The sequence below is a fragment of the Astyanax mexicanus genome, chromosome 22 (genome assembly GCF_023375975.1).
Source record: "Astyanax mexicanus isolate ESR-SI-001 chromosome 22, AstMex3_surface, whole genome shotgun sequence".
NCBI classification, from domain to species: domain Eukaryota; kingdom Metazoa; phylum Chordata; class Actinopteri; order Characiformes; family Acestrorhamphidae; genus Astyanax; species Astyanax mexicanus.
This window is the reverse complement of record NC_064429.1, coordinates 12,837,801-12,852,609: the sequence shown is the minus strand read 5'-3', so window position 1 is coordinate 12,852,609 and position 14,809 is coordinate 12,837,801. Positions and strand designations below refer to the sequence as shown.

Here is a 14,809-nt window from a genome sequence, read left to right as displayed (position 1 = left end):
TCACTCACACTAACTCTCCTCCACATTCCACAAAACCAGTAAGCTGATTGGCTGTTTCTCCTGTAAGGCGGGACTTTATCTGTGAACCGGCACCGTGATTGGCATTAAGAGCTTTCCCAGTCACACAGCTTAATACAGCCTTTTTTAATTTAATATAATACGTGAAACTTGCGGAAAAATACTCATACTTTGGCAGTAAGAGCCAAAGTGGCAGGTGATCTAGCCCCATCAGGACGTTGGGCCTTCAGGCCACCCTCATGAAGACACATTTACACCAATGGCCTGTTAGAGTTCATATTATAATACTATAATAATAGTATTACAATAGTATAATCTATTATACTATTTTGCCGTGCACAAAGGAGCAGACACAGAACTGCTGAAGAGTTAAGGACCTTCTACAGCCATGTCCAGCTCTCCTAGAGTAGCTGTCTCCTGGAATCTTCTCTATATACTTTAGATTGTGCTGGGAGACAGAGAAAACCTTATCTCAATGGTACATAGTGACTTGCTATTTTGCAGGAGTTGGATTACCTTTGTGGAGTTCATTTTCTGCAGCATGGTACTAGAAGTGACGCTGACCCTAGACAAATGCAAAACTACTGGAAAATCTATCAGAAAAGACGGGGAGGGACAAACTGTCAGTGGCCTCCTCCTTTTAAACCATTCCATTCCTGTTTTGGGGGTTGTATTCTTGTTGCTCCTCTAGTGGACCTGTTGTTAATTTCATTTATAAATTAATTTTACCCCAAGACTTAACTGACCAGACCAATACCCCATAAGTTAAACTGAGTTAATGCTCTACTCTGATTGATAAGTGTATTATTTAAGCAGTGTATATAAACATATCAGGCCTCTTTCACTTTTGAGTGCAGAAGATGGTGAAAAATTGGTGAGTTGCTGCCCCCCTCTGGGTAAAAGTGACCTAACAGATTAGAAACAGTATAGTCTTGGTTTCCACAGCCTCTGGCTGCCTTTTCCTGTTCCTGTCTCCTTCTAGAACATCATGCTCTTGTTTTTATGTTGTTCCTTGTCTTTTCTCACATCTCCTTTATAGTCCCTGCTGGCTGTATGCAGTCTGTTGGGGTGTGTTAGTGTTATTGCACTAACACACCCCATACCATGACAGAACCTCTCATTTAGACTTGTTTCTGATAACAGTCTGGATGGCCCTTCGTATATTTGGACCATTCTAGATGCCTCCAAGCCCAGATAAGTGAATGCCACTACTGAACATTGTTAATAAAAGGCTTCTGTTTGCACAGTAAAATAGTCATTTGTGAATATTAGTCTATAGTGTAGTGTTTGATAAAGGTTTTTAAAGAAATCTCCCTCTCATGTGGTTCTATCAGCTGTTGCTGAATGACAGTTCTAGATTCAGTGCATCTGCCTTATCGGAGATGATGAGTGCTGAATTCGTGCTTGTGTTCTTACACAATGAAATTTCTACAGATTATTTGATATTATTATATTATTCATTTAGAGAGTAATATGCAAATCCCTTCCAAAAATTTTTTTTTTCATTGTAATATTTTCTTATTCTTACGCATTTGTACAAGCTGGTGATACTCCACAGTTAACTGTCAGTTAACAACAGCAACTCAGCCACAAAGTGGTAGACCACATAAAATGACCAGGCGGAGTTAGCAGGCACAGAGTGCACAGAGGTCACCAACTTTCTGCATAGTCAATCACACCAGACATCTAAACTTCATGTGGCCATTGGCTTAATAACAGTAGAGCATCAAGAGCTTTATGGAATAGGTATGCAAGCAACTGCATCCAAGCCTTACATCACCATTGGAAGTCATTGGAATGCAGTGGTGTAAAGCACGCTGTCACTGGACTTTAGAGTTTGGCAGTAGACAGAAGAATATTACTTGTCTGACTTGTCTGCATTGCACCAAGTGTGAAGTTTGCTGGAGGGTGGATTTTGGTGTGGGGTTGTGTTTCAGGAATCTGTCTCGGCCCTTTAATACCAGTGAAAGGAAAAGTTCTGACCTCATTCCAATAGAACACTTTTTGGATGAATTATAGCAGAGACTGCAGCCAGGCCTTTTTATCCAGAATTATTGTCTGACCTCACAAAATGCTTCTTAAAGAATGGTAAAAATCCCATAAATACACTCATAAATCTTGTGGAAAGTATTCCAAGATGTGGTAATGCTGGTATAGCTTTAACTGGTGGCCCGGCATTATATTAAACATTTAACAGTGGATTAATAATAGGATATCACTCAAGTTCATGCATTAAAAGGTAGGCGTGCCAATACATTTTGGCAATATAGTGTATATAATTTGTGTCTCACTTTGTCTTTTGCTCAAGTCTCTCTCTCTCTCTCTCACTTTTTGACAATTAAGCAAAGTAAAAATGAACAAAATAAATATAAAATCATATGTATCCAATAATCATAAATATGATCTAATAAAATATTCATTGTATATAATATTTTACATAATTATATAAAAAGGTATGAAATGAAACAAATAAATAAAGAAATGTGTGTGTGTGTGTGTTTGAGCTGTGTTGTGGTGGATTACTCACATTCACACTCTCATGCTGTGGCAGGCTAAAAGTGTACTGTGGGTTAAAGGCCAGATAGCACTGCATTCTGCTCTGTGCTGGTGGATGTGTGGTCCAATGGGTTGATGCATTTTTGTTAATGGAACTAATCCTAAATCCTAAATATTTGTCCTCTTTACAGCTACTGAATGTATATGTTCCTAGTGTGAAGCATAAGGTGCCTCCCTTTCTTTTATATAAATAAAAAGGAATAATAAGAGTTATAGTAGTTTGTAGACCTTGACTCTAGGTGTCATAGATATAACCTACTTTCAGATTGAATAGTTTAAGAATATCCAATTGGAATGTTTTAGATGTATTTTTGATCATTTCATTTAAAATGCCATCAGATCCACATGCTTGTTTAGATTTTAGTGATGGAGCTGTTGACCTGATGCAGATTAGGTAAAATGTGTTTAATTATAATATGGGGATTCACTGGGAGGGATGTAGACACTACTTAAAAATGTAATCTGGATTGTCTATAAGTTCTTTGTTCATTTTAAGCGTAATGTGTAGTTTTTCCAGTTTAAGTGGGACTACGAACTTTAACTATTCTGATTCATTCCATACAATACTTCCACTTCTACCTTTTTAATATTACGCAGTTTACCAGAAGAGGTAGTAACTCACATTTACACCAGATTTCCTGAAGGGTATGATCTGTTTTTTCATGAATTCACTGGTTTTACTTTTGTATTAAAACAAAGATTTATTCATGCCCTGAATATTTTACATTGAAAAAAAATGGTCAGTATAAACAGTGGGAAAATAAATACAGTATAAATACAGTATTGAATATATATATATATATATATATATATATATATATATATATATATATATATATATATGCAAATACATCTCCGTTCCAGCAAAAGATGCTCCACATATGAGCTGCTAACTCATCCATTTCCCTTTATAAAACTATGAGTCGTCTCTTAAATATGAGTTTTTTTGTTCGTGGTGAAGAAGGTGACGTATATACTCGTATCAATGTGAGCATGTGAGACGTTTCAGAGACAGGTTCGTTCACATTACACACAGACACAGGTTTTTACTACTGGTCAAATGTTTTAGAACTTTTTCCATTTTTTTTTTGCTGTTTGAGCTCTTCAGTTCCAGTCAACAACAGAAAATGGTACAAAATCCAGTGTACAAAATTTTGCAGTAAACTGCCAGGGCCTTTAAGGAAAACAAATAAACTGAAAACTGAAAAAGCAGTGAAGTGAAGAATAAGAAGTCTGACATGTGAAGTTCAGAAATAAAATTTTCCCAGTTCACTAAAAACTCTCTGTACCTGACAGGTGATCCAGCCACTGGCGCGAGTCTAATATGTATTATTATTAATTGAGGTCAGAAAACATATATAAGCTTATAAATGGCCAGAAAGTGATTTAAAAATGAAAATTCTCTTTGTGCAGCTAGTGAGGAACAACCAACTCTATTATATAGTCTACAGTGGTGAGTACTGTAAGAGTCACCAGTAATAAATCTCAGAGCAGAAAGGTAGATTGAATGCAGTGGTCTGAGAGCACTGGAGAACGCTTTTTTATTAATTACATCACCATAGTTCAAGACTGCTAGAGTGGTTGCCTTCACTATTCTTTTCCTATTGTAGAGATTGGTTGTGCACCAGGTGCACATTAGCCATTGATAGACATCTGCAGGAGAGTTCTGCATTTATCTTGTGAATGTAGCAGATTGGAAAGGCCTTTGTGGTGGGAAAGATCTGTGTGGCAGTTTGTGCTACCCTTCTTGCACCATCAGCTGCTCTCTTCTGCTATGCCTTTAGATTATTAGTGCCAGTGTGAATGATAATATGGTCTGTCTTACTTAAGATGCCATGGTTGAGAAGCTAAAGTGCATCATCACTGGTCCTGGCACACCAAACTTTGGCACCTTTGTTTCCTGGGAAGATATTTTGCTTATTTAAGAACTTTCTGTTTCTGTAAGCTGATTTTAAAAATATTTATCTTTTGCTTGTTTTATTTGGCTTGTTTCTCTGAAATAAAGTTGAGCAGTCTTTTTGTAAACCAAGAGTGTGTGTAAAACTGACATCTAAATCAAAGTGAAATATCATTGATTTTACTGATTCCACCCATACCATTTTTTAAAAACCCAAAAGACATGTTACCTAATAACATTTATACCTGACTCAAATCAGATTTTGCTTTCATATATGGTCCTAAATTGGATACATATCCGATCCATGGACATGCGGCATGAATGTAAACGGTCAAATCAAAGTTCATGTGTCTTTTTGCTTTTACACATGCACTACGTGCATTTCTCTTTTGTACCCACACATCTCTTGGTGCAGCTGTGCAGCTATAGCTGCAAATAAAACAGCAAAAGCCTTCTGAACCTGAACATAAACTTCAGACCAGCAGTTTACTCTCGAATCCAGCAAAATATGCTCCACATATGAGCTGCTAACTCATCCATTTCCCTTTATAAAGCTACGAGTCGTCTCTCAAATATGAGTTTTTTTGTTGTTGGTAAAGAAGGTGACGTTTATACTCATATTAATGTGAGCATGTGAGGCGTTTTAGAGACAGATTTGTTCACGTTACACAAATACAGGTCACTAAGAGTCAAGTGATGCGAGCTGCTGATAAGACGTGAGTTTGTTAGCTCCTGTCAGTGTTTCATGAAATTTGTGTAATATCTGTAAAAAGGCTTTTACCTTGACTGAAATTCAATGCAGGGCAACCTCTTAAATGTCTCTGAGCCAATTTAACGAAAATTCTGAGATAAAATCAACTTATCAGTCATGCGGTGTTGAAAGACCGAAAACTAGCTCGGCTAATGCTAGTGACAACAGCGCTTACACCAAAGACTCTCACGCTATCCTCAGCGAGCTTTTTCAAATTAAAGTCACGCTGAAAATTTTGTTAGAGTCCCAACAAATGTTCATCAAAGCTGTTAATGCTATGGACAAACTCATATTAACTGCTGAGCAGAGGATTTCAGATATTGAGGACAGAGAGCAAAAGAACACAGACACATTGAATGAACTGAAAAAATGGCTACCCAGCTACAACTCACAAATGATGAAGTTGAGTTCCAGAAGGGTGCAGAAGTTCCTATGCACTTACACATTAGAAACATGAATTATACTTTGAAACAATTTAGAAGTATTAGATATAATGAACAAGGATAATGTAAACAAACCCATTAATATAATCTAATGGAATGTGAGAGGTTTTTAAAATTCTATTAAACGCTCCAAAGTTTTGTAATTGGAGGGCTTATTCATTCAGATCAAAAAGGATTTCTAAAAGGAAGATACTCTGTAGAAAGACAATTAATCCATAATATGTATATTAACAGAGACTCATCTTATCCTGCAATGGCCATTACATTAGATGCAGAAATGGCCTTTCATCAAATTGAATGGCATTTTTTATATTATACTATAAGTAAAAATCTTTCTCTCTTCAATTATGCCCAAATTATCATATTATTTGTCAATGCTACCATCTGCTTTTCCATTTTAGTATTTTAAACAAATTAATTAAATGTTTAACACTTTTATATGCATAAAAGGTATAAACATGGTGAAAGACCTCTTTGAAAATGGCAAACTACTAAATTTACACAGTTTAAAAGAACATTTTAAAATAGGCACCTCTGATTCATATATATTTTTACATTAAAATAAAAGAAAACAATTGAGCAGATAAATACAAATACTACTTTTAAATCTTTCTCACTAGAAATGACTTTGTTTGATTTTGAAAATCGTAATAAAATTGTATCCAAATTATATATAGAAAATTAGAGATTATTATTGCCCAGTATTTAAAACATCACATAGTAAGCTTGTCAAATGTGTGGAATAATGATATTAATGAATTCTTAGACAATAAATCCTGGAACTAAGTATGGAGCAATATATTTTTTTTCTACTCCTAATATGAAGTTAGGATCTATTCAAATTAAAATATTACATAGAATACATTACACTCCTCAAAAATGACATGCTTACGGACTTAATGTGTCAAATCTGTGTTAGAGATGTAAACAAGAAGAAGGGTCACTTTTCCATATGTTATGATCATGCCCAACTGTATTACCTTTCTGAAAAAGTATTACTAAACATTTATCTAAAATCACAAATGTTAATATACCACTTTCTCCAAGACTAATGATTCTAGGTGACACCTCTGTATGGAAACTTGGCAAAGTAGTAGCTAAAATGATTTTATCATCTGCATTAATAGGCAAGAAAACAATTTTACTTTCATGGAAAAAGTCACTGCCGCCCTCTCCAACTGTATGGAAAAACAATTTATTTGAAAATGCTTTGATAGAACGAGTGTCCTATTCTTTTAACCCAAGATATAAATTCTACTATGAAATGTGGGACAAGGCGTAGAATATTTAAATTTGTCCGATTTATAGCTGTGTAATATTTCTTATACTTCTGTTTTTATTTCTTTATTAATTTAATAGAATATTTGTGCTTATAACACTGGTGCTTACTATCTTTCGTATGCTACCAACAAATGTTTTTTGTTTGTTTGTTGAGATTGATTAATGTGCTATTCTCCTGTATATGGCAATTTATTTGAAACCAATAAAACATTAAATAGAAAAAAACAGATACAGGTCACTTACATTTGTGAATGTGAACAGTCAGGATAGCCAAATCCGATCTAAGCAAAAAATCCGATTTGAGCAATGTGGCTTGTAATGTGAACATAGCCTAAGAAGTTATCCCATGGCAACTGATATTACTTATGTTGATAGGCTGTATTTCTGAAAAATGGGACCAGTCTAAACATGTCAAAAAGAAGAGCCGAATCGCTGAACACTTTCAATCAATCCCCGCCTCCGTCTCTCTCTTACCTGTGCTCACACGATCCCTGACCCCGCCCCCTCAGTACTGACGCCTCGGACAGTTCATCCGATGCTTTTAGCCTGTGGTTTATCTCCCAGTCTGACCGACTAACGTACTGAAAGAAACTCTGCTGCTTCTACTACTAGTTTTATTAGTTTAGTTTGCTGTATTTCTTGCTGAGAAGATGAGAGGCAGTGTTCTGTGTAATTTAGCACTTGTGGCGATGTTCTGGTATAGCAGAGCTCTGATTTTAGACACTAGGAACCAGAACGATGAGCCTTTCTGTCTTTACACTACATCAGCACTCGAGGGGTGGACTCAGTGTAGTTTTCTGCGGAGGGAGTCCTCCACCGCCTCCCTGCACTTTTACCGGGCAGTGTGGACAGCGGAGCTGCGCGTGCGAGAGTGCTGGATCAGCACAGAAGCAGCTTTAATAAAGAGTTATTTGACATTTTGTCGTGAAGAGCGCGCTTGGGATTCAGGTGGAGCGTCGTTTTCACGTCCTAATATGAGTCTGCTTTTAAAGCCCGGCGGTCCCTGTCAGTTTCATAGGCGGAACTTGGACCTGAGCCATCAGGCTGGATCAAAAACTCGCCGAAAGCGCGCCTGGATTTTACCCGGGACGCTGTGGTGCGGCCGCGGGAGCAGCGCGGGGGAGTACGAGCAGCTGGGTAAGAGGAGCTGCTATACATCATTTACAGATATTTCAGAGAACGCAGGCTGGGTAAAAGCTAGCGTAGCTTTAGCCAAATCAGTGAATGAATACAGCTCTGGAAAAAAAAAAACTAAGAGACCACTTAAAAATGATGAGTTTCTTTGATTTTACCAAATTGAAAACCTCTGGAATATAATCAAGAGGAGTAAAGGCATAATGTTATCCAAAAGTAGTGTGTAAGACTGGGGGAGGAGAACATACCAAGATGCATAAATAATATGCATGTATAATATATGTTTTTGCTTTTTTAGTATACTGATATTTTTAATATTAGCAAACAAACTTTAATATCAGACAAATATAACCAGAGTAAATATAATAGGCACTTTTTAAATGATCACTTTATTTTTTAAAGGAAAAAAAACTATCCAAACCAATCTAGCCCCGTTTGAAAAGAATTTGACCCCTAACCCCTAATAACTTTTTTTGCCATTCTTGGATGCAATCAAGCTCCTGTGGAGGAATTTTGTTCCACTTTTCTGTACAGAATTGTTTTATTTCAGACACACTGTTTAAGATCATCCACAGCATCTCAATCAGACTTTGCCTATATGCCACTCCAAATCCTTTTTAGGAAATTATACGTAAACTTACATGTGCTTTGGATCATTGTACTCACATTGAGACCATTTTTACCCAGTGTCTATCTTATTATTGAATCATTAACATTGACCTTAACTGAGGTAAGTGAGACCTGCAGTTCTTTAAATTCAGTTTCTTTTGTGACCTCCATGACCTCCATTCTCTGGAGTCCTAAAGCTTTAGATATGACTTTGTTTCCAGACTAATATATGTCAATCACTTTGTTTTCTTTTCCGATTTTTTATTTCTTTGGATAGGGCATAATTTGTTGCATTTTGAGATCTCTTAGCTGCCTCATGTTGTCAGACAGGTTCTATTTAAGTGATTTCCTGACAGAACTGGTAATTGGGGGGGTATTCAATGTTGTCTATTCAATGTTTCTTGCTATCAGGGTTTCATATGCATTACTTTGACTTACAGGGATGTTTGAGCTGGCAGACAGATGCTGTCGAGAGCATGACCACTGCAGCCACATCATTCGCCCCTTCACTGTGAACTATGGCGTTTTCAACCCTTCCTTCTTCACCATTTCTCACTGTGACTGTGACTACAGGTGACTGCTGCTGGCGCATTGCATTCATTCCATATAAGACATAGCCTACAGGAAGACTCCTGAAAGTCATAATTTATCCGTGTAACACCTGCGTTGGCCTTTCACTTTGTCATTTACAGGTTATATATTTGGTCATAAGGGTAATACTGTAAAAAGGGATTTTGGAGTCAGGTATACTATTTGATTCATGTTGATTTAACTGATTGGCACTGACACTTTTGTCCCTGAATGCAATATAATCCTCACAGAAATGCTTCAAAATGTAGCAGAAAACCAGACTTTACCTGGATGGTAGAACAGTTAGTTACTCTGACAAAAGCCCTTGATGAATACATTTGATTTTGGAAGAGTCAATGAATGAGCAGGCGTTTCAATAATTTGGGAAATGCAGATGAGTAAATTACCAGGTTGTTGTATGAACAAAGCTTAAATGTGACAAAGCAAAAATAATTGCACCAAAATTATTATTGCAGTTTACAGTACAGTTTTTAAATACAGATTTTAATGGAATACATATACAAAGATGGGCAATGTTATAGAAAAAATATTTTAAAATTACAGTACAAAAACCCAATTTATTGTTTAAAAATAAACATTGGCAGCCATGCTATGTATCAATATTAACTCTATTTAACCACATGACTATTTTATTTAAAAAAAAATCCAAGGGAGATCCCTATCCCTTCACTAATACACTGAAAAGTGCATACTATAAATCTGACATACACAATATTAGTACTACAACAGTACAAAACTAACTTAAGTATGATGCAAATTATGAACCCTATCAAAACCCTATTATGTATATGAAATGAGTATTTCAAGTACATAAATCTTAAATATTACTCTTTCCTGCATCTGCAACACCATGTTATTCCACATGTATATGCCTGTGTTTTGTAACCTTGTTCTTTTGTCATGGATATAAATATGGGTGCGTAAATGTTTCTGTTGACATATTAGGGACAGGGAATTAAATATTTGGCATAAAAATGTATTTATTTGTATAAATGTTGTCTGAAAACAATATGCATATTTTTCACTTTCAATCTCCCCCTCTGTCTCTGTGTCTCATGCTCTTAGGTTTAAGCAGTGTCTTCTCAATGTTAATGACTCAGTCTCAAATATGGTGGGCTACACTTTTTTCCATATCCTCAAACTCCGCTGCTTTGATCTTATTAAGAAGAGACGCTGCACTCAACTCAACTGGTTTGGAATGTGAGTTTTTACATAATTTGGCTTGGTAAAAAGCTTAGGTTCAGTGATACAAGTCTGTTGTTGATAAATGTGTTATATGCCCTAAGATCATGGCTCAATAGCTCAGAGAGCTCACAATTGGTCTTGCTCTCTCTGGGTGGGTCGATGGTGCTCTCATCACTCCAAATGTAACGTTGTTATCTGTTAGCTGAAGTATCAGAGCTGAGTTGCTGTGCTTTCCTTGAAGTATGCTGGCTACCCAGGAATGCTGCATCAGTGGCAATTGGAAAAGAGGATGTGACTTCATAACTGTGCATAAATAAAATGAAAACTAGGGAAGCACTGTAGTTTAATAATCTTTACTAAATCTTTAATAAAACTTTACTTCTATTCTCACAGTAATACTTCCATGCTCTAGCATTGTGGTAACTGTGTGTATAATATCGTCACTGTATATATATTTTTTGTAATATTTTTTTCTGTAATAATTGCCTTTAGATATCTTGGGCTTGTGTTGAATCATCTACATTTTTTTACAGGTGCACATCAGTGCAGGATGCTCCTTTTGCAATCCTCAAAAATCCCATACCCTATAATATCTCAAGTTCTGATGCAGAATCCAGTGGCACTTCTAAGTCACCAAGTAATGGGGAGTTACCCTTTGCTAATGGAAAGTTAAAAAACAGCAAACCTCAACGAAGAAGAAAGCAAAAAGTTCAAAGAAGGAATGATACAGAAGCACGAGGGGATACATTTTTAATGACTGAAAAGATGCAGAAGAGATCTGATAAAAGCAAGCAACTATCACCAAGGACTCCTCCAATTTGGAAAATCCCAACTCATTCCAACTTACTCAAAATCCATAACTCTACATTTTTCCATCAGAAGAATCTAACTATAATAAAGCAAGAGACAGTTATTAAAACTAAGCACATGCATAAAATGACTGAATCCCCAGAACCAGCAAAAAACACACAGAAACATACAACACTGTTTAAGGCAAGAGGACTCAGTGCTCAAAAACCAAAGGTTACTTGCCTAAAGAAAATGTGCACAAAGAAAAAGACAACCACTCTCCAAAGTCAAAATACCACAGTGCATTTCAAGATGTTTCGTAGTAATAAATCCTTGATGTCAAATCAGAATTGTGACTCTATGTTGTCTTCAGTGGATCATAACTTCCAGTCAACACAACAAAAGGGAATGAATTACAAGATGAAAAATGCAGCAAAACGTAAATCTTTGGGCACTACTGAATCTCCAATTGTTTTAACATCTCTGTCCAGCATGTTTCCAATGGGTAACAACAAAAAGAAAGGCAATACTTTGGCCTCCAAAACATCAGACCCTACTATTATTTCTCTACCTTCAGGAAAGATGGCTATGCTTCCAAAGCAAAAAATCAAAGCTAGGAATTCAAAAAACAAATTGCCTTTTTTGACTCATGCATCTAAGAGAAAGAAACCAACACGGTCAAAACCTGCCCCAACTACAAGACCTAAAACCACACGCTCAAAAGACATTGTTTTATCCACAAAGACAACATTTTTAGTCAGTGTATCATTTTCACAGAATAATCTTAGGTTAAAAAAATATTTGTCAGACAAACAAGAAACCTTAACTTGATGGAATAGAAAGGGAATTTTTCCATAGTGCATAACAGCACTGAGAAAATGACTACACCCAGATATAAAAATCCCAAGAAGAAATTTCCATCTCTTCTGAAAACAAAAAATATTGTCTTTAACTGAGACAAGTAAAACACTCAGTTCTTCTCTTCAGAATAAGAACAACTGTACTTGTGTCACGTCCTTCTTGTTCCACAGTGGTTAGGACTCTGGGTAAAATGTAAATTAATGGAACAATAAAACAGAAAATATATCAGATGTTTTACCATTTCATTAAAAAATACATTAATTCATTTAGAAATGAATGGCAGCAACACATCTGACATCTTTTACAGTTTTTTGCAACTGCGAAGAAGCGTTTACCAGTACATTAGACACTTTTTCTAAACTCTAAATACAGAAACACACCCACCTCATACAATTAACCAAATAGTTGATTTCCTGCACAAAAGCACATTTTGTTCTCCCAACACAAAAAAACAGGATCAACATAAACCAAATCTTTCAAAAACACTAACGAATGTTCTCTGTTCCAGAGCTACATATAGTCAATCACTTTGCAACCACTTTAAAAATAATAATAGCTAATGACATTACAGAAACAGCATCAAGTTTTTTTTAATATACTTTTTATAAAAATAATGTTCTTGAGTTTAAATGTGTGCAACATAATTTATTCAGGTAATTGAGTGATATTTTTCATATAGATCTATTGTGTAGACAAAAAATAGTGTGTGGCAGTCATTTAGTAAAGTAAAAACAGTAGGGACATGACGTGGTCAAACTCTACAAAAATGCCATATGTGCAAAATGAAAATACACAAATACAAAAATAATCCTTACTTTTATTCAAACCCCGCCACACATACTCACTCCTCTCTATCGCTCTTATTCTGGATCAACTATTACTTTACGCCTTTACAGACATATTTTCTTTTTTTCTCTCTGTATGTGCTACACTGGCCACACTCAGTCCAAACAGACCTCTTTTTATATGTCCATGTCTCTGACAGAACCTGGTTAAGTGTAATGCTAAGATCCAGAACCAGCTGTAGTTCCTTATCATATCCTCTAATTTATTATTAATAATCTGTAAATTCAAAATTGTGTATTAGTTATAATAGTTTTACTCCTGCTATTGTTGCAGAAGCAGTAGTTTTATACTGGATTTAAGGTTTGGAACAATAAGGTTTGGTAGTTAATTTTGATATGCTGTTTTCAAGGAATAGTAAATAAGATCAGAAAGATGGAGAATTGTGTGAGTAAGGAATTTTGTTTGTTAATTAAATTGTAAGCATGTTTATAATGTGTTAATTGAATTGCATTGAATGTATTGTGTGAAAGCAACATGAATTGTATGAACAGTATAGTTCACAACAGACAGATTTTGTGTTAAGCATATTCAGGCTGTAAAAACTGTAACAGCAGTCTGTAAAAGTCTGAGAAGTGAGAAGAGGAGTAGGTGAAGTTTGGAGAGGATTGTTCATCTATTTACGTCTGACAGGTATTAGTCCATTCTCTAAATCCTGTAGATAGTGGGATACCCAAAATCTTTGTTATGTCAGTTTATATTGGAGATCATTTTTCTAAAATGATTCTACATGTTTAATGAAGTTTTTGCAGGTTGGTGAACCTCTGCCCATCTTTGCCTCTCTAAAATGCTGTTTTTATGCACAATGTCACACCTTAGCCTGTGTCTGTCCTGTGTTTTTCCCCTCATTTGTTCCCTTGTGCTCCTGTCATGTTCCCAGCCATGTGCTTCTGTTGTGTTTTGGTCCCTGTCTCTGCCCTAGCTCCGCCCTAGCCCTGCCCTAGCCATTAGTGTTGTCACCTCCTGTCTCATTTGTAACCCCACCCCCTTGTTAATTCCACAGGTGTCCCTTGTGTGTGCCTGTGTATAAATACCCCATGTGCTCCTTTGTTCTGTGGCGTGCTTTTTGTTTGACCGTGTCATGTTACTCTGTCTGGATCTTGTTAATCTGCCTTGTTTAGCCTTAGACCTGCTATGTTTTTTTTGTCTTCCATGTTTGCTTTATGTAGTTTGTTTCTTTATTTGTTATTTTTGCTTGTTTGTTTCAGTCTTTTGGTTTATCATAATCAGTTCATAGTGTTTTGTTTTAGTTACCTTTTCTTTATAATATTTCATAGTGTTTTGTTGTTTGTTTAGTTTTGTTAAATGGAAATTAAACTGACTTGCGTTTGCATCCTGCCTCCTCCGTGTTACACACTGTCAGGTGAGTTAGTTGCAGTTTGCTTCTACTGCAGCTGTTTATTATAAGTACCACTTACTTTAATAGCTTAAAGTAGGTGGCACTAAACTAGTTAATGTTTGTTTTTTTTTTTTTTTTTTTTTTTTTTGAGAAAAAGTACATCTCAATTTTTTTTTACTTTTGACATGTGTTTTGTGTTCTATTGTAAATAAAATCATGTTCCAATGTACAAATTATTGCATTTTGTTTTTATTTGCATTTTATACAGATAACCAACTTTGTTTAAACTGGGATTGTATGAAACAATGTTTTAGACAAAACTTTTTTGATGCATATTTTAAATTGCTGCAACATCGCGTGATTAATACATTAAGTTCAATTTACTAAATTACTAAGTAAAATATATAATAACAATGCATAATAAATAAGAATGAATATAAAAATTAAAGTTCTCTGCACATCTGACATTACTCCCTGAGCTCCAGACTGCTTTAGGAAGCCCTGACTACTGC

The 14,809-nt window shown here is 35.7% G+C and overlaps 1 protein-coding gene across 1 annotated transcript; it reads left to right on the top strand.

Moving 5' to 3' along the window:
- Positions 1–7,507: 7,507 nt before the first annotated feature.
- LOC103036138 (uncharacterized) lies at positions 7,508–14,109 on the top strand. Its single transcript, XM_007242774.4, has 4 exons — positions 7,508–8,083; positions 9,130–9,262; positions 10,346–10,480; positions 10,999–14,109. Exons 1-4 carry the CDS (start codon positions 7,597–7,599, stop codon positions 12,083–12,085), a joined length of 1,842 nt encoding a protein of 613 aa, XP_007242836.4. The 5' UTR covers positions 7,508–7,596; the 3' UTR covers positions 12,086–14,109.
- The last annotated feature ends 700 nt before the right edge of the window (positions 14,110–14,809 follow it).